Here is a 20,264-nt window from a genome sequence, read left to right on the forward strand (position 1 = left end):
GGTTATATTCTTTTTCAATACGACACACACCTTGTGCTGAGGCTGAATAGTAATAACAAGGAACAAACTTTCCCTACTGCCTTAACAGAGCAACAGACTGGATGCGAGAAAAGTGTTTAAAATCGAACTCTTGTGAAGCATTGGTGATGGCTGTCCACCTTCAATATGAACCTCTAAGTGGTGGCCAAATGCTTAGGGGAATTGTCCCTTGCCCACTTAGACTGTAGAAAACCTGGTTGTGTTTTTCAGGCTTCTCCAAAATGCAGCGTTTAGCTGTCTCTTGTAGAAAAGACCCGTTGTGCACCAGGTTAAAACTTGTAGTGGGTTTTGCTCATCATTGGTTGGCTTTCTTGTCACTCTTGTCTGCTTGCTTCTTATCCAATGGCTTTCCTTCCTCTTCTTGTGTTTGATCCTCCCGTAGAGCATAGCTGTGTTACCATCCTTTATTTTTCTTTTCATAAAATCTTTATTTGATTTTTAACATGAACAACGCAAGACAAGCATATCTCACATTGATGACAGATGGTTACATAGGGAGCGTCTGAGTAACATGATCATGGACAACTGCTACCTGTAGGGCCTTAGTTGAGAATAAAGTTCTGTAATGTGTCTTGGTATGAACACTCCTATATGTGTCAGGTCAGTACAATGCTCCATCTACAATATGTCTAGCCTGAAGCATTGCGAGATCTCAGAAGGGCAAAGGGGAGGGTTATAATGGGAGAGAGGGGAGAGGTCGGCAAAGGGGTTGCCATATGTTAACACCTGCAAAGGTCCAGCAGAGAAGGTGTGAAGCAGCAATCTAGTGTCCGGGAGTGTACCCACCATGCCCCACATATCTTATCATTCTTCAGATGATGCTCTTGGCCTTGTAAACTTCCTTCCCCATAAGGGAACAATGGTGCATACCCTGATACCACTCTTAGAGTGATAGCTTCTCTCTGGATCTCCACCTGTGGAGTAGGTCCCTCTTGGTGAAGATCCAAGTAAAAAAAATAACGGCTGCTTCTGGAGCCCTTCTATTTCTCAAGCAAACCCAAGTGGGCCACTTTGGATACAAGTTGAAGAGTCCTGCCCAGTATAGTCACCAGTGAGTCCTCAGTGAGGGACCAGAATTGTTAAATAATGGCAGGGCAGTCCCAAACCATGTGAAAGAATGTACCTATCGCGATTGGTCAGCTAGTTCATGTGGAATCTGATCCAGTGCCCATTCTCCAGAGTCTCTCAGGAGTGTAATAGTCCATGTATAGAAAGTTGAATTGAATCATATGAACACAGTCCGAAATGGCTAATACACGTAGGGCTGTTCTGACCTCTCTCTAGTTGTCAATTATCCAAGGCTTCCAACTCCTCCTGTCGTTAGGCTTGTAAGGGATCCAGAGGGTCGGCCATGTAGACTATGAGAGAACAGTACATTCTCACTGTCTCAATTACCACAAGGCTTTAACATCGTCCTGGTCTCTAGTTGGTTAAACTCTGGGAGCCCTTGGAAAGGCTACAGCATTGGTCTCAATTGCAGAACAGGAGGAATTGAGATTTGAGCAACATAACCTCCGCAAAGGACTTCAGAAGACTACAGTTCTGGACATTTCTCAATTAAGAGAGGCCTATATAATCCCATCCTTTGAAATCTAGGGACTTTGTTGAGCATGGAAGACAGTCACCTGACTACAGTGGGGTTTCTTGTGTGGATTTTTAGTACCACCCAACATGTCTCAAAGCTTTACGACAAGCCCATAGTGTCAGTTTTGTGGCCTCAGGTAGTGTTTGATGGATCTTAGAACCATAGAGGAAATTGAGGGCCCTCTTTTCCCAAAACCAGTCTAGGTGTAACCGATGGGCCTGGTCGTCTCTGTCCCTGAAGAGCCAGTCTAAGATCAAATGGGCTGACCAGTTATAGAAGTGAATGTCTGTGGCACCTAGACCACTTTTGTAGGTGGAAACGGTGCATTTGGAAAGAGATACCTTAGGCTGCCTACCTTCCCACAGAAAATCCCAGAATGAATCACTGATTCTGTGGAAAGTCTGAGTTGGCATCTCAAATGTAAAGACTTGAAGAGTGCAACAGAGAGGGTGTATAGCAACTAGAGAAATGTGATAATTGTGTGATATTTGGGGATATACTGCCTAGGATGGATAGTGGAAGAGTCTACCATCTTCTCAAATCTTGATTCGTCTTCCCAAGCAAGGGGTGTGTGTTGACATCCCAGCATGTGTGTGAGGGCAAGGAGATGTATGTTTTTAAGTATTTGAACTTGTCTGTGTGAGTTTGGAGCAAGGGATTTCCTGTGATCCCTACTTTCCCCCTTGATCTGAACCAGGATTGACTCCCCCCAATTGACTGTGAGGTCTGAGCCATATGTCTCAAGGAGTTTCATGATCCCGTGTCCTGTTGCAGGTGAATCCTATAAAAAGAGCACAACACTGTCTGCATACAGAGATATGCAGTCTTTTGTTAAACTCCCAGCTAAAAGCCCCATATCAATGCATCTCTCCTAATCTAGTCTGCCAGTGGCTTGATGGCTAAGGTAACAATAGGAGGTGCCAGGAATCAGCCCTCTCTGGTGCCCCTCTCAAGACGAGAGAACTCAGGCATCGCTCCATTAGCCCTCACTCTGGCCTAAGGTTCAAAATAGAGAGTCTTGAAGAAGTTAATTTTGATCAAAAATTGAAACAGGAATTGCAGGTTGACTGAATCAAATGCTTTGTCAAAGTCAGTGAGAACTAATACTAATGGACCATTGAGTTCATGGTGTCTGGTGATAGATGTAGACGTCTGATGCAATGTCTAGTATCCCCAATACGCATAACACCATTATGGTCTCTATGCACCAGGGTTCTTACTGTATTTACCAATCTGCTGTGTGACAATTTTCACCATGATCCTGGTCTCAATATTGTTCCATCCGTTTAATCTCTTCCACTTTTTTACTTTCTGGCTGCCACGTTTTGAACTTTTGCAGTGAGTCTCATCATCTGAGACTCACTCACTTTAAATTCTGTGTCAGTAGACAGAGTGGCTGCGCAGATAGGGTAAAAAAAAAAAAATCTCTGGGCTGCTTACACATGAACAAGTGAGCACATGTGTATGAACACGTGTGCAGGCTGAGCATGTAAGACATACATCTAGCTGAGCCTGGTATGTGCAAGCAAGCAGCATGTCACAGAAGGGACACTTCAGGGATTGGTGGTCATAGTGTAGTCTTTCTAATGTGAGTGGGTATTCATAGTGTAGATCCATAGTGCTTACTCAAAGGCTATGTACTCACTGCATTATACCCAATGGGAGAAATGTGTACCTCCGCACAGTTTTGCCATAGTTAGGCACAGAGATACTGTTCAGTTACCAAATTAGGGTAAGCGTATCCTGAGTGAGGATCCTCTGTCACTTTTGTGATAACTATGCGTCCTGTAGCACTTTAGGAATTTCCATGGCTGAGCAATAATCAGATTCCATGCCTTTGCCCCTTGCCCCCCTTAGTGGGCCAAGTTAATTACTATGCTGGTCAGCAGGAGGTTCGAAGTCCTCCCCACACAGTAGAGCCATTAACAGAGCTTGGCCCAGTTCCAGGACAAGGAAGGATTGGGGAGAAAATCTGCATGTGTTAAATACCTCTTCACACAGTACCTGGGCATGTGCGGGCCCAGAGAAACAAAGAAGAAAGGCAAGACCTCTGAGACAAACACAGGAGTGGCTCCCCTTTGAAATTTTGGTGGTATGGGATGAGGCAGTTGAGTCAGTTGAGGGCAGAGCTGAGGCGTCCAGGAAAGGTCTTTTAATAAACCACTTACATTTGTCATCTTTATATGTCGGAGAATGCTGTGCAGGATGGTGTGATGTGGGTGGAGTCATGATGTGGCATCCTAATATTGAACACGGTTGGCTGCCTTCAAGAATTTTACACCTCACTTAAGACCCCCGGGACAACGGAGACTAATTTGAGAAGATAATGGACCTGGGGCTGCGATGCTCGAATAATGTCCAACTGGAAGGAAGAAGACTCCTGAACCTCTGTAAGGATGGACTTGGGGACTTTGAAATTTCAGCTGGCACATAGGGTCTCTCCAGGGCCAGTGGCACTGGCCCCTTTATGCCCCCTGAGGAGCAGTTAAGGGAATGGGCCTGCTGGGGGAACCTAAAGGGTTTTCCTGGAATGTCTGTGGGAAGGTTCTGGACTCTGCTGACACACAGGTGCCCTGCAAATTGCCAGGAGGCTGTGGGACCTGAAGAGTGCAAAAGAGAGGGTGTTCTGCTTGTTGGCTGTGGAAGATGCCCTCAAAACAGGAAAGAGCATCAGAAGCCCAAGAAGAGAAATGCTCTGGCAAGGGAGCAGCAGAATCCAGCTCCTCAACAAGAAATCAAATTTAGAGACTTGAAGGGCTCCTGGGGACTAGAGCTGGTCCCCAGGAGCATAATGAAGCAAATTAGCCTGATGGGGCCAGCGAGAATGGATCAAGGCACGTAGTCCACCTGCGGCACCTGGCAGGGTACCGAGTGCATAGTGTTCCACTGCAAGTCTTCAATTGCCTTGGGGAGGGCCATGCCCTCACAATCTACATCATTAGTTTTAATGGGGTGTGTATGAAGCCTGTTTCCCAGAGCCAGATTTGAGGGGCTGACGAAAAAGTGCTGTCTCAGAGGAGTAAATGATCTCAATGTGACAGCAGGAGAATTAGGAGAGTCATCTCACTTCCCACAATGAAGCAGCCAAGCAGGGCCAAAACCCTGGGAGCATTGCTGGATGCCTGACCCCTCTTTCCATGCCAGTGTCTGGGAGGAGTAGGAAGCACTCGGCACTGCTGCTCCTGCCCACTCTGACTACAGATGGGGCAAAAGAAGAGGATGCCAGCTCTCCACAGGGAGCCAACTGTGGAGGAGTCAGCTCCCAGAGGTGCCCTCCAGGATTGCCACAAGTGATGTGCCCCATCTAAGGGCCAGTGGCACCCAACCTTTTTAAAAATCAAAGTACTACGTGGAGAAGGAAAAAGTTGTAGTGCAAAGCTGCTCATCTAAAATTCAAGCCTCAAGCACTAAAACACCCCATGAACCCACACGTGGGCTGCAAAATTTGTATATGGCTTCTTGTAGTGTCCCAGGAGGATCACCATTAACAGATTTAAAAAAGCTTGCGTGGGAGACTGCTAGAGGTGCAGCAGCCCCCAGAAATTGTTTCTCCAAAAGTTGCCATACGTCTGCCAGGGTACTAAATCCCAGACCCCAGGAGATGCTTGTCATGTTTTTAAGCAGTCCTGGTTCCTCTATAAGGGCTGTGGAGTGTGGGGACCTCTGATGGTTGGCCCTAAAGCTACAGTGAATAGTATTGAACGTTGGTACTGTCCCCACTGATTTCAGTGGTGTTGTGATAAAGGTTTATAACATGTTTCTGCTTTTACTAATGTGGTGATACCCAGATAAATCTAGTAGTCTTGACATCCCGTTATATTATGATATGGTATCTAGTAAAGGTGGAGGGTGTGATTGTGAATCTAGGGCTTGCTGAGGGTGTGAACTGCTCTGAAGGTGACACCAAATGCATTTCCATCTAGGTGCTTATATACCTTTGAACTTAATGTGTAATATTTACTATTGTGTGTGTAATAAAGTAATTTTTCTTTTTATGAGAAAAGCACTGACTGGACAATGATTTATTGAGTGTTGCTGTTGTGTACTAGTGAGCTGGGGTTACTAGCCCGCACCGGCTTCCCCTGCGTAGGCCTTGCAGTGCTCTACCCTCAGAGAGTCCAATGGTTACTAAGAAGGTACTTGGTTCCCACTGAAGGGATAGTTGTGGATTCACTGCTTGTGAATAACTTGCATCCTTCACAACTAATAACCCATTTTCTTAAAGTAGTGGTATGGGCTGGTATGAGGAGCGCAGTGCTGGGAGTCTCCCTGGTTTTGGGATCATGACTATTGTGGCCTTGCACAGGCTCCTCGGCAGCTAGTGGTTTTGAATAGCTTCACTGAAGAGTGCAAGCAAATGGGGGTTACTATGGCGGTGAACAGTTTGTGAAATCCAAACAGGAAGCCGTTTGGTCCCAGTGTTTTTCTGAAATGCAAATCACTGATAGTCTCACCTCTTTCTTCACTTGTGAGGAGCTGGTACATATTGATTATTGTGAGCATTGTATCTATGAATTTATGGTTAGGTATGTATTTTAATGCATTGATTGTAATGATCTGTGTATTTATGTTTGTACTTTTATGGTTTTAAATGTATCCGAATCAAGCTTAATGTGATAGTGATGTTTAACAAACACATTTACCTACATGTCAGTTGCTGCAAGAAGGCTTTCACCATGCATGGTGTCCACAGTTCTGGAGTCAGTGGTTAGGATGGATGAGGAAAAATGGACTGAAACTATACTTTTTGGGTTCTGGTATCTCTTGAGCTTCCCTACCAAGACCCTAGAGCTACCTCCTTTGTTTAATTGTACAACCTGGGATGTTATCAAGGTAACTTATCCTGTTAGCACTTTGGTCTTCCAAGATGCTCTTTGTTTTAAGAGCTTTGATGCAGCCATGAGTGCAGTTTCATGCAGCTTTCACAGGTTCACATGATATTGTGTGCCTGCTATGCGCTTTAATGTCCCTGTAGACCAGATATGGCCGTTCATGATTCATTAATTTGATATGCTTTTACTGGAATTAATTAATTGCATTTTTTGTTTGTTTTCCAGCTTAAATTTTAAGAATCCAGAAGCTGTCCGAGCACTGACTTGCACGCTGCTGAAGGAAGATTTCGGACTCGTGATCGATATACCTTTGGAACGACTTATTCCTACTGTTCCCTTGAGGCTAAATTATATCCACTGGGTTGAGGACCTGATTGGACACCATGAGTCGGACAAGAAAACTTTGCGGCGGGGCATTGATATAGGTAAGGTAGGAACCCAGCCAACGCTGGTAGGGGCTCTTGGTTGAGCTAGCGCTTTATTTGTGCACTATATTCTAGGGCTGTTTGGAGGAGACAGGGTAATGGGATCAAGCAGTTTGTTTTTTGATCTGACAGTAAAATCCAGTACAAGCTTTTAAAAGGTAAAATGATCTCTCGAACGTTGGACTGACTACTGTATTGGTCTGGTTTGAAGACAGTGAGTGTGGTGAAAAAAGGGTTTACCATGATGATAAAGAGCTTCAGTCTATTCCCCTGCAATACCCGGAAAAGTGTGTTAAATGATGAGCAGAGTCTCACCTAGTGCCTTGTGGCATCTGGGTCTTAGGCTTCCAGGACAGGCCTTGGGATGCCCTTAGGATGGCCCTGGCTCACGAAGCCACTGCGTCAAGCTGTTTGCTCCTGACACTGGTGAGGCAGACCAAAGCCGCAAGGTTAAAGCATTGCAGGCGCAGCAATAATGCCTCCATAGACTACAAAAGAAAAGTCACTTTATACCCACCCGCTCGGATTTTGGTGTAGTGTTGTTTTAGAATGATTAGGTTTTACTCAATCATTGCATCTAGCTTAGGAACAGTAGGTTTGGCTCCAAGACAGATTTTCAGGATATCTGCATAAAATGAATTTATATACAGTGCCTTTAACTGGACCTCATTTAACTAGCGTTAATCCTAATAGTTTTGTGTGGATTTAACACTCATGGAGTTCGGTTTGTCTCCCTGTAATACACTACCAGAGTTAATGAATAACTTAGAAATTGACAAGATTGAACCCACAACTTTAGTATAATGAATACATAGAAGAGGAATGAAAATGTGGAGAAAGTCAGTATTTTAGTCTACGAAGTTATTGCTCCTAAACCTCCTGTTGTGTTTTTCCTTCTTGACAGTACCTTTGCTCCCTAGAGTCTACTGTTTCTTGCAAGTTGTCAGCACTTACGCCTACTGCATTGGTTTCTAATGTCTGCCTGTAGCTGCCCCGGCAAGCCAGCTGACCAGTTTTTGGCAGGCTGTTGATTGCATGTTTAAGAAAGGAGCAACACAATGGTTCCCTATGGTCCTCTCTAGTGGCTAAAGTTTGGCCATGCTTCCATTTTCCATCTTTGGATGACTTTCCTCCTTTGGAGTCAGCTGTACCTGGAAGCAGAGCAGGCAAAAAAAATTGTGTGGAATCTACAGAAATTTAGTCGTGCTGTGTGCGCACGTGGGGGTGGTCAAAATCATTGAAACCGCTTTGCCCACTTATTTTCCTGCCCTCATCAACCTGCCTGCGTGCAAGTGATTGCGGTAGTGCATTGCATGACACACTAGAAACCAATTGCCATGGGGCCTTGTGGCTCCTTGGGACAAGTTGGCACTGTATAGACGATTGGTTGGATAGAAGCTCCTAAGTGCTTATGTTTCTTAAAGGAGGATGTGTATGATCTATAAGTACCTCCTGGGATGCAGGGAAACAACTTAACCATATTTATAGTCGTCACATATGAACTGTTTAAGTCCCCTTGGTTGCCCATTTATTTTCTGCTTTCACTCACTAGGCCCAGTAACATTTTAATAGTTTACTAACTTTCACTTATTAATGCAGATTTAATGGCAACAGTTATTTAAATGCCTTGTGCCTTCCCTTCAACAGCCCCAGAGGATCAAAACTAGGAATTTCTGATGTTTTTTCAAAGTACTTACTGATGGTACCCCACATCATATTTCATAACTTGAATATTCATCATATTTCGCCTATTCTTTATCCACAATGTTAGCTCAATTTCTTGTGAGAACAACTGGGTCTCTTTTGCCTAGCGAATGACACTCACCCCTTGCATTTTGCTCAGGATATAACCTTTTGTGTGCTGATCCAGACACTCCACTTTTGTGGTTTTAGCCCCTCCTCATTGTCAGTTCCGTTTTTAGGTAGAATTATACCAGACAGCACAGCTATCTGCTTTGCAAGCAACATTTTGTAGACACTCTGAAAGCTTCCCTGGGAATGCATTACTCTCATTACTTACCACTGGCTTTGTGGTTTGTAACTCAAATTTGCTTGCTGTCTGTTTGCTGGCTTTATTTGTTTTAGGCTGTCCAGTTTGAGTTTGTCCCTTCCATTAACCAACCTATATTTACTATATTCTTCCACCATTACTGGAGGTATGTAAATAGGCCTTTACATATTGTTCTTATATTGTCACATTTGCTGTTGTCACATTTGCTGTTTCAAAGACGGAGGTCAAATGTCAAGTAAGTTTTATTATGATATGGAACTCCTACAGAGATCCACATAACGTAATGCAACAGTAAACAAAATACACACTACCTATTAAAATCCAACAGAAAAAAAAAGAAATATAACCTCCAATGATTTACTAACAACATCAAAAAGGTGCAACAAAAATCCTATTTTAAATACCAACAGACTTAATACAACAGAATAAAATCGAATAAATACCTACAGCTAGGTATATGCATTCACAGAAATATAGCATCAAGCAGCAGAATAAAATACAAATGAAAATGACAAATTACAAATCACACAATGCTGAAAAAAAAAACCACACAAAGAAAGGGAAAGCACTGTATCCTACTAAGAGGCTAACAATAATCTTTTCCAGCCTCTATAAAGTGCAGCATGCATTGGACAGTAGGTAAAGTGCAGTTAGTTCCTGATACATTCTTACATCTGTAACCTCAATATACAATCTTAACATAGCATATTTATCCAAGGTAAAATACTGGAAATGTATAATTATTGTACAGGTTCCATCCCAAATTTCAATTCTCTAGGAGGGCGTATAATTAACATAGAGCACTCACGTCTACTACGTCAAAGCCCAAAGAAAAAGAAAATCTTAAAGGCATGGGCCCCAAAATAATATTCAAAAAGTATCTAAAAAATTGATAGAGCTTATACATATCATTTCATTCAGAGGAAATAGTACAAATTTGCCAGCCTCCAAAGCTGAATGTACATTAAATTTAACAAACGTGGTTGAGGTCCTGGAAATAGGACTGGCACAGCTCACATTTTTTGTCCTCTTTCGGAACTTTGTCCCACATGCCGGAAACCACCCGTAAAGGGGATCAGATCCAATCTCAACAGTAGGATCATCCTCCAGATCTCATGTGGCATATTCCATGTTAAGTAAGGCTGGTGTTTATTTCCTAATGTGCTTTCGTGCACAACCATATTGCACAGGTTACCCTGACTTAAGGCAATATCTCCAACCAGACTTATTTTATGCAAAGAGCCTTTTAATAAGTTCTTCAGGGCAGGCTTAGACATGTAAGAATCTATTTTCAAGCTACTCTCAAACATTTCAGTAGCCCGGCTGAAGCACCCAAAGAACGCACTGCGCTCTTTCATCCGGAGCAAGATTTCAACCCTCAAGGCTGCCCGTAGGGTCCCCTCCTCACCACACAGAAGGGAATTACCCCACCTAAAGACAGCTGCCAGGGTCAAGGCAAAGGAGGATGATAAGCCAAATTCAAAGCGCAACACGTGAGGGGCCACAAGAGTATTCAAATTACACATCTGATGAAAATTTGACCCTTGGTCCCCTCAAATGAATGGCAGTACCTGATGTCAACCACTTGACATGCGTAACACAGGGAGGGAGGAATTTTAGCCCTATACACTGACAGGACATGCCCAAAGTGCCGCCCCCACATGTTTTAAAAAATCTGAACAAGGCATTAGCCTGTGAAAGGGCACTGCTGGTAGGAACCTTTATGTGATCCAGATCCCATCCACTCTTGGAGAAAACCTTCCCAAGATAAGGTATGAGTCCACTATTTCCACTTTGTCAGAACCCAGGTACCAATTGAGATTCCTTTTTAATCTGAAAACATTCTTTCTTAAAACTTTTTAAAAAAAATCAAGACTTTGCTCTTAGAAATATTGATCTTCGGGAAATGGGCATCAACATACTGTGACAGTGAAACAAGACGATGTTGCAAACCAATAAGAGTAAGGTCCATTACAGCTAAATCGTCAGCATAAAGTAAAGAACTAATGAACATTTCACCGATTTTAGGAGGGTCACCCCTCACTTGATTGAGGGTACATGGAAGATTAAAAATATATAAAGAAAAGAAAAGGGGGGCCAGCAGGCAGCCTTGCTTAAGACCATTATGTTTTTTGACCTAATAGGATAAACCCTGTGTCCCACCCATCAAAATCTGACACAGAGTTTCCGAATGTAATGACATTATAAGACCCAGAAGGTGATGCGGGGCACCCAACTGGAAAAGCTTCCTCCACAGCGTTTGCCGATTAACTTTATCAAGCGCCATGGAGAAATCAATAAACACGGTATAAACTGGAGTGCCCCGGGAAAGAGTCAATTTTTCCACTATCGCTTGCAGGACCACTATGTTATCCAAAATTCTATGATTCCTCCTCAAACCAGCTTGTTCTGGGGCATGATGCTCTGATCATTGGCCCACTGCTGTAGATGACCAAGTACACCCTAGGCAAATAATTTGCCAGAGGCATCCAATAGAGATATCTGTTTAAAACTTTCCGGAAAGTTTTTTTGGGCCCTTCTGATACAGCCAGACAGTAACACCGCCCTCCCATGACAAGGTCAAATGTCAGTCTCAGTCTTCCAGGAGCTTGATGTTTACTTTTCTTTCTCTGATTTCAAAGTGAGAGTATTTATTTGACAATCATGCTGGCTACTGGGCGTGTTCTTGAGAAAAACTGTACAATGTTATTATTTTTCTACCACACAACAACATTTAAATATTTGTAAATTAACTGTGCAGATATTTCAGAATATATCAGAATTAGAAAAGCATACATGAGGCACATTTTCTGGTAATTCTGAAGTGTAGTGGAAGCACACTTTTGAATACAAATCAATCCAGTAGGTGATTACATTTTCATCACAATATCATTTGAGCACTATATACCTTTAGCAGTAAAACCATATGTCTGTGCAAAATTAATGGTCATTTCAATTTAGGATTTGTTGTCTGTAATAGCAGTGTGCTACCACACCATGCATACTCCACTTTACCCCACTCTACTCTGTACCACTCCACACTACGCCACTTCACTCTACCTTTCTCTGCTTTACACCTCTGTACTCTATGCCAGTGCACTATACCCCTCCCTACTCTACTATGCACCGGAACTCTACATCACTCTACTCAGTTCCACTCTACTCTGCAACACTGCAGTCTATGCCACTGCCCTCTACACCAGTGCACTCTACTCTGTACCACTCCACTGTACGCCAGTGCACTCTATGCTAATCCACTCTACGGTTTCTAATCTACTCTGTGCCACTGTATTCTACTGTGCACCACTCCATTTTACTCTGTGCCACTCCACCCTACTCCACTCTACTCTGAGCCACCCCACTATACTCTGTGCCACTCCGCTCTACGCCAGTGTACTCTACACCACTTTACTCAAAACCAATGCACTCTGTCAATCTACTCTGCGCCATGTGCACTCTACACGTTTTGCACTACATTCTGTAACACTTAACGCTACTGCACTCTACACCATTGTACTCTGCCATTGCACTCTATGCCACTTTATTGTACTTAGCACGTCTGCTCTCTACACTACTCTACTTTGCACCACTCTGTGCCACTGCAGTCCACGCCAATGCACTCTACACCACTCTATGCCACTATACTCTGCAACACTTCACTCTGAGCCACTGCATTCTACTCTGCGCCACTCTATGCCACTGCACTCTATGCAACTACACTATACTCCACTCTGCATCACTCCACTCTGTCACTGCACTTTACCATGCACCACTCCAGTCTACTCTGCACCACTTCAGTCTACGCCACTGTACTCTGCGACACTGCACTCTCCAGCACTGAACACTATGCACCTCTTCTGTGCACCACTCCACTCTATGCCACTGTATTCTACTCTGCACCACTCTACTCTACACCACTCTTCTGCACTCCTCGCCAGTGCACTGTACGCCACTACACCCTACGCCACGCAACTCTGCATCATTTCACTCTGCGCTATTCTGCACCACGGGCCTCTCTAACACTGCCCTCTATGCCGCTGCACTCCACTCTGAAACAATCTACTCTACGTCACTGCACGCTGCGCTATTTTATTCCACTCTGCGCCACTCCACTGCAATTTACCCAGCACCACTCCACTCTGTTCTACACCACTGCACTCTATGCCACTGCACTCAATGCTCTATACACTCTACGCCAGCCTACTCTGCACCACTGCAATGTAAGCCACTATACTGTACTCTGCAACACTCTACTCAGCGCTACTCTACACCATTTCACTCTGTCACTTTACTCTGCACCACTTTACCCTTACTGCACTCAATACCAGTGCACTCTGCGCCATTCAAATCCTCAAGACTGCACTCTAAGGCACTCTACTCTGCACCAGTCTATTCTATATCGGTGCACTCTACCCCACTATGCTACGCACCACTGCACCCTTCACTCTTCACCACTGTGCTCTACACCCCTCAAGTCTACTCCACTCCTCTACACCCTTCAGTCTGTGCCACGTTACTCTGAAACACTGTACTCTGACACTACATTCGGTGCAAGTGCCCTCTGTGCCATTGCACCTGACCTTGCACCACTCAATTCTACCCTGCACCACTTCACTCTACACCACTTCACTGTACTCTGTGCATGCTATGCCACTTTACAACCGTTGCACTTTACATCACTGCACTCTACGCCACTCTGTTCTACTCTGCACCACTGTACCCTGCGCTACTCTACTCTACGTCACTGCAGTCTTGCATAGGCAAGAACTATTGGCTTTGCCAGTGCTTGTTAATATTATCGGCTCAGCCTTTTATCACCTTATACTAAGCTTTACTGCTTGTTATGTTCTATTTTATCCTTTTTCACTGTCAGAATCAAAGATGGTGGAATATACCTTATCTAAACCAGTGATTCCCAACCTGTGGTCCAGGGACCCATGGGAGTCCGCAGGGCCTCTTCAGGGGGTCTGCGACTGCTTTGGAAATTGAATAATATTAACAGATTAATAAAGTGTATATAAATAAAGTGACTAAATGTACAGTTGAAAATGTTAAAAAGTACTGTAAATGTCAAGCAATTTTAAATTGGAGGCTAAAAATTAAAATAGCCTCCTCAGATTGATTCCTGGGAGCGGTGCAGGTGCACCAATCAGAATACAGTATGGACGATGTGTGGCTTCAATTGAATTTAGAAAAGCTTCAACCTTCCTATTAAAATTGCTTTTTTTATTTGTATTTATAAATTGTGTTATCATTTGTGTATGTGTCTGAAGAATGCTTGTTTCTGTATTTTGTGTGTATTGTTTTGGTGTTTCAAATCTTCGACAATGTTTAGGCTGGGAAACCCGGCTTCAAGTAATGTGGGGGGCGGGAGGGGGTGGAATCCAATAATTATTCAGGGGGGCTCCTCGAGTTCCAGAAATTATAAAGGGGGGCGTCTACAGAAGTCAAAAGGTTGTGAACCACTGATCTAAACCCTGCACAAAGTGCCCTTTACCTTTACATGACAGTAGCTTTAATGGCATCTCTGACTGGGGCCTGTGTCGCTGTATGGCTGTAGTAATTGTCAAAGTGTTCCCAGCAGTGACAATGGCTTGATGTTGGTTGTTGAGGGCAGGACTGAGGGCCAGATGTATGATTCTGGCCCATTGCGATTCGGTAATTGCGATTTTTAAGAAATCGCTATTACCGACTCGCAAAGGGCCATGTATCACATTAGCGAATCGGTAATAGCGATTTCTTAAAAATCGCAAACGCAAATTACCGAATCGCAAATTGCGATACTGGCCCCATTCGCAGCTATGGGCCTGTTGGCCCATAGCTGCAAATTTTTTGCATTTCCAAAATTGCGATTTCTGAACCAGAAATCGCAATTTTGGAAATGCAAAAGGGCAGGGTGCTGGGGGCCTAAGGCCCCCTCTCCTGCACCCCCTTTTTTTTTTTAACATGTAAAGTACACACATGTCAAAAGGGCATGTGTGCTTTACATGTTACATTTAAAAATGCAGTTTTACTGCATTTTTTATTTTTGCACCAGGTTACCACCTGGTTGCAGACCATGGTATTTTGCATGTGCAAAATACCATTCTGCAAAAAATCGCAATTTGCGATTTTTTGCAGAATTGCCTTGCGACCTGGATTTAGCAAAATCCAGGTCGCAACGCAAAAAATCGCAATTTTTGCGATTTCTATTTTGTGGTCTGTGAATGCCTTTGATGCATTGCAGACCACTATTTTGCACTCGCAAACGGCCGATTTTGCCGTTTGCGAGTCCAATTTTTTTTTATACATCTGGCCCTATGTGCTTTAGAAGTCCTATCCATAAGTAAATAAAATTATTCGAATACCTAGCACTGTGATGAATAGTGTTAGAAATCCGTTGTTGGTTGCCAAGGTGAACTCTCTGGAAATGGTCCTCTTTCGATCTTGAGAACTAATGGTCTCACAAAATATGCGCAGTATATGCCAGGGTGCTCAGATCATTCCAAAATGGCTGACACCCACTCACCGAGGATCTCGATAACACTATTTTGGGAGGCTTCAACATCAAGCTGGGGGAGATGAGAACAGCTGTGGGTTGAGCCCTCGCCCACGACAGGCACTCCTAGCAACTGGGCACATACCCGCGCTCACCGCAGGTGCCCCCCAGCCAGCCCGCGGCTGTGGCACCAGCAGTAGTAAGGACCTTCATCTGAGCCTGGCATCCTCTGCAGCCAGCAGCAGAACATGCCACTGTGTAGTTTGTACCTAAATGACACCGCAAATCTGAAAACCCATTGAGTGATTTTTCCCACCTGCAGATTAAAAACTGGGCCATGTGTTGTGAAAGTTATTCTTTCTCATCTACTTCAGATGTAGTTCAACTTCAGTCCTTGTAACCCAAATAACCCCTAGTTTGACAAAACTTTCCAGGCTTTCACAAATGATGTATGTTTACCAAAGGACACAATAATGGAAAGTACTGTGCTGGAAAAAATGCTCCAGGTTTTCAGCCGCAAGCAGATGTGAACACTGGCAAATGCTCAGCTCTCCTACACTTACATTGGAGAGCAGATGGTGAATCCATAGAAATCTGGGTAGCAGCACTCTGGGGCAGGTTGGAATAATGGGAACTTAAAAAGAGTTCTTCCTAACTTTATATATTCTTGGATCTCTGTTATTTGCACTGCTGTTTGCGGGCCAGTAAAAGAGACTTTAACATAATACCAAGCGACTCTACAGATACCAAAAGGAGTGAGGTTGCGAGAAGCTGTGCACAGAACTCATTTCAACATGTGTGTGACCTCCAGGCAGAAGAAATGGAATGCGGGTAGGGAAGTTCTGGATACAGGATGTCATCTCATGATGTGCCAAGAGAAGGCAATGCACTGTTTAGTAGTGGTAATGAGTTGTGCAGACCAATCTGCTTTTTCTGTGTATGTGATCATGGTGCTTGAGCAGTGCAGAGCCACAGAAGTTAACTTTCTAGAGTCCAGACACTTGCTGGGCAGCGGTATTGAGAGTAAAGATTCTAAAAGAAGAAACACACATGGTTGCCATAGCAATCTTGAGCAGCCGAGAGTGTGACAGATGCATCGAGGTATGATCTACCATGCACTCTTTGAGACCACAGGGACACTAATGAGATGTCTTTCTCTTTGTTTATTGCAACAGTAAAATACAATATCAACTGCTAAAGTCACATGATCCCTTCTCTCTTTGAGAAAGCCCCCCGTGCAGTTAGATATTAGTTTTGTTTTAGCTCTGTGAATAATCCATGTCAGTAAATGACTTTCTGTGAAAATAAATAAAGTTGAGGGTGAGGGAGGACCTACCAGGATGGTCGCTTGAGCTGTGTGCTCCGACACCGATGTCGGTGAGATCATAAATAAGTTTCACATTTCAAATAAGCACCGCTTGTGTGGGTCAGTACTAGAGGCAGCTGGTCCGCTTTGGGACCGGCTGCTCAGTGTGCAGGTTGCCACAGCCGGTGGGCTGCACCGAGCGGCTGGTGGCCTTGGAAGCCCAACCGCAGCAGGGGCAGTTGTTGAGCCTGACGCGGCCCCTGTATCTATCTGAGGATGGGAGAGGGTCGCCGGCTGTATTGCCTGACCCTAGCGGTGGTGGTGGGTACCAGTGTGCTGGATGGAAGAGCATTTTTGTGGGGTTGGCACTGAAGTAGAAAGTAAGTGATTGTAAGGAAATGCCTCCTTGGCATGGTTGCCCCCTGACTTTTTGCCTTTGCTGATGCTATGTTTACAATTGAAAGTGTGCTGAGGCCTGCTAACCAGGCCCCAGCACCAGTGTTCTTTCCCTAACCTGTACTTTTGTGTCCACAATTGGCAGACCCTGGCATCCAGATAAGTCCCTTGTAACTGGTACTTCTAGTACCAAGGGCCCTGATGCCAAGGAAGGTCTCTAAGGGCTGCAGCATGTCTTATGCCACCCTGGAGACCTCTCACTCAGCACAGACACACTGCTTGCCAGCTTGTGTGTGCTAGTGAGGACAAAACGAGTAAGTCGACATGGCACTCCCCTCAGGGTGCCATGCCAGCCTCTCACTGCCTATGCAGTATAGGTAAGACACCCCTCTAGCAGGCCTTACAGCCCTAAGGCAGGGTGCACTATACCATAGGTGAGGGTACCAGTGCATGAGCATGGTACCCCCACAGTGTCTAAACAAAACCTTAGACATTGTAAGTGCAGGGTAGCCATAAGAGTATATGGTCTGGGAGTTTGTCAAACACGAACTCCACAGCACCATAATGGCTACACTGAAAACTGAGAAGTTTGGTATCAAACTTCTCAGCACAATAAATGCACACTGATGCCAGTGTACATTTTATTGCAAAATACACCCCAGAGGGCACCTTAGAGGTGCCCCCTGAAACTTAACCGACTGTCTGTGTAGGCTGACTAGTTCCAGCAGCCTGCCACACCAGAGACATGTTGCTGGCCCCATGGGGAGAGTGCCTTTGTCACTCTGAGGCCAGTAACAAAGCCTGCACTGGGGGGAGATGCTAACACCTCCCCCAGGCAGGAGCTGTGACACCTGGCGGTGAGCCTCAAAGGCTCACCCCTTTGTCACAGCCCAGCAGGGCACTCCAGCTTAGTGGAGTTGCCCGCCCCCTCCGGCCACGGCCCCCACTTTTGGCGGCAAGGCTGGAGGGAACAAAGAAAGCAACAAGGAGGAGTCACTGGCCAGTCAGGACAGCCCCTAAGGTGTCCTGAGCTGAGGTGACTCTGACTTTTAGAAATCCTCCATCTTGCAGATGGAGGATTCCCCCAATAGGGTTAGGATTGTGACCCCCTCCCCTTGGGAGGAGGCACAAAGAGGGTGTACCCACCCTCAGGGCTAGTAGCCATTGGCTACTAACCCCCCAGACCTAAACACGCCCTTAAATTTAGTATTTAAGGGCTACCCTGAACCCTAGAAAATTAGATTCCTGCAACTACAAGAAGAAGGACTGCCTAGCTGAAAACCCCTGCAGAGGAAGACCAGAAGACGACAACTGCCTTGGCTCCAGAAACTCACCGGCCTGTCTCCTGCCTTCCAAAGATCCTGCTCCAGCGACGCCTTCCAAAGGGACCAGCGACCTCGACATCCTCTGAGGACTGCCCCTGCTTCGAAAAGACAAGAAACTCCCGAGGACAGCGGACCTGCTCCAAGAAAGGCTGCAACTTTGTTTCCAGCAGCTTTGAAAGAACCCTGCAAGCTCCCCGCAAGAAGCGTGAGACTTGCAACACTGCACCCGGCGACCCCGACTCGGCTGGTGGAGATCCAACACCTCAGGAGGGACCCCAGGACTACTCTAAGACTGTGAGTACAAAAACCTGTCCCCCCTGAGCCCCCACAGCGCCGCCTGCAGAGGGAATCCCGAGGCTTCCCCTGACCGCGACTCTTTGAATCCAAAGTCCCGACACCTGGGAGAGACCCTGCACCCGCAGCCCCCAGGACCTGAAGGACCGGACTTTCACTGGAGAAGTGACCCCCAGGAGTCCCTCTCCCTTGCCCAAGTGGAGGTTTCCCCGAGGAACCCCCCCCTTGCCTGCCTGCAGCGCTGAAGAGATCCCGAGATCTCTCATAGACTAACATTGCGAACCCGACGCTTGTTTCTACACTGCACCCGGCCGCCCCCGCGCCGCTGAGGGTGAAATTTCTGTGTGGGCTTGTGTCCCCCCCGGTGCCCTACAAAACCCCCCTGGTCTGCCCTCCGAAGACGCGGGTACTTACCTGGTAAAACTAACAAAAACTTACCTCCCCCAGGAACTGTGAAAATTGCACTAAGTGTCCACTTTTAAAGTAGCTATTTGTCAATAACTTGAAAAGTATACATGCAATTGAAATGATTCAAAGTTCCTAATGTACTTACCTGCAATACCTTTCAAACAAGATATTACATGTTAAATTTGAACCTGTGGTTCTTAAAATAAACTAAGAAAATATATTTTTCTATAACAAAACCTATTGGCTGGATTTGTCTCTGAGTGTGTGTACCTCATTTATTGTCTATGTGTATGTACAACAAATGCTTAACACTACTCCTTGGATAAGCCTACTGCTCGACCACACTACCACAAAATAGAGCATTAGTATTATCTCTTTTTACCACTATTTTACCTCTAAGGGGAACCCTTGGACTCTGTGCATGCTATTCCTTACTTTGAAATAGCACATACAGAGCCAACTTCCTATATTGGTGGATCAGCGGTGGGGTACAAGACTTTGCATTTGCTGGACTACTCAGCCAATACCTGATCACACGACAAATTCCAAAATTGTCATTAGAAATTGATTTTTGCAATTTGAAAAGTTTTCTAAATTCTTAAAAGACCTGCTAGGGCCTTGTGTTAGATCCTGTTTAGCATTTCTTTTAGAGTTTAAAAGTTTGTAAAAGTTTGAATTAGATTCTAGAACCAGTTGTAGATTCTTAAAAAGTATTCCAACTTTTAGAAGCAAAATGTCTAGCACAGATGTGACTGTGGTGGAACTCGACACCACACCTTACCTCCATCTTAAGATGAGGGAGCTAAGGTCACTCTGTAAAATAAAGAAAATAACAATGGGCCCCAAACCTACCAAAATACAGCTCCAGGAGCTGTTGGCAGAGTTTGAAAAGGCCAACCCCTCTGAGGATGGCAACTCAGAGGAAGAGGATAGTGACTTGGAGGAAAATTCCCCCCTACCAGTCCTATCTAGGGAGAACAGGGTCCCTCAAACCCTGACTCCAAAAATAATAGTCAGAGATGCTGGTTCCCTCACAGGAGAGACCAACACCTCTGAAATCACTGAGGATAACTCCAGTGAAGAGGACATCCAGTTAGCCAGGATGGCCAAAAGATTGGCTTTGGAAAGACAGATCCTAGCCATAGAGAGGGAAAGACAAGAGATG

General features: G+C 44.9%; 1 protein-coding gene across 1 annotated transcript in view; it reads left to right on the plus strand.

Annotated features, from left to right (window-relative positions):
- METTL16 (methyltransferase 16, RNA N6-adenosine) overlaps nucleotides 1–20,264 on the plus strand; it is a 248,706-nt gene that overhangs the window by 101,092 nt on the left and 127,350 nt on the right. Inside the window, exon 3 of the mRNA XM_069227020.1 lies at nucleotides 6,682–6,881. Within this exon, the coding sequence (XP_069083121.1) occupies nucleotides 6,682–6,881 (200 nt within the window). The remainder of the gene's footprint in view (nucleotides 1–6,681; nucleotides 6,882–20,264) is intronic.

This window comes from Pleurodeles waltl, chromosome 3_2 (assembly GCF_031143425.1).
Source record: "Pleurodeles waltl isolate 20211129_DDA chromosome 3_2, aPleWal1.hap1.20221129, whole genome shotgun sequence".
NCBI lineage: Eukaryota > Metazoa > Chordata > Amphibia > Caudata > Salamandridae > Pleurodeles > Pleurodeles waltl.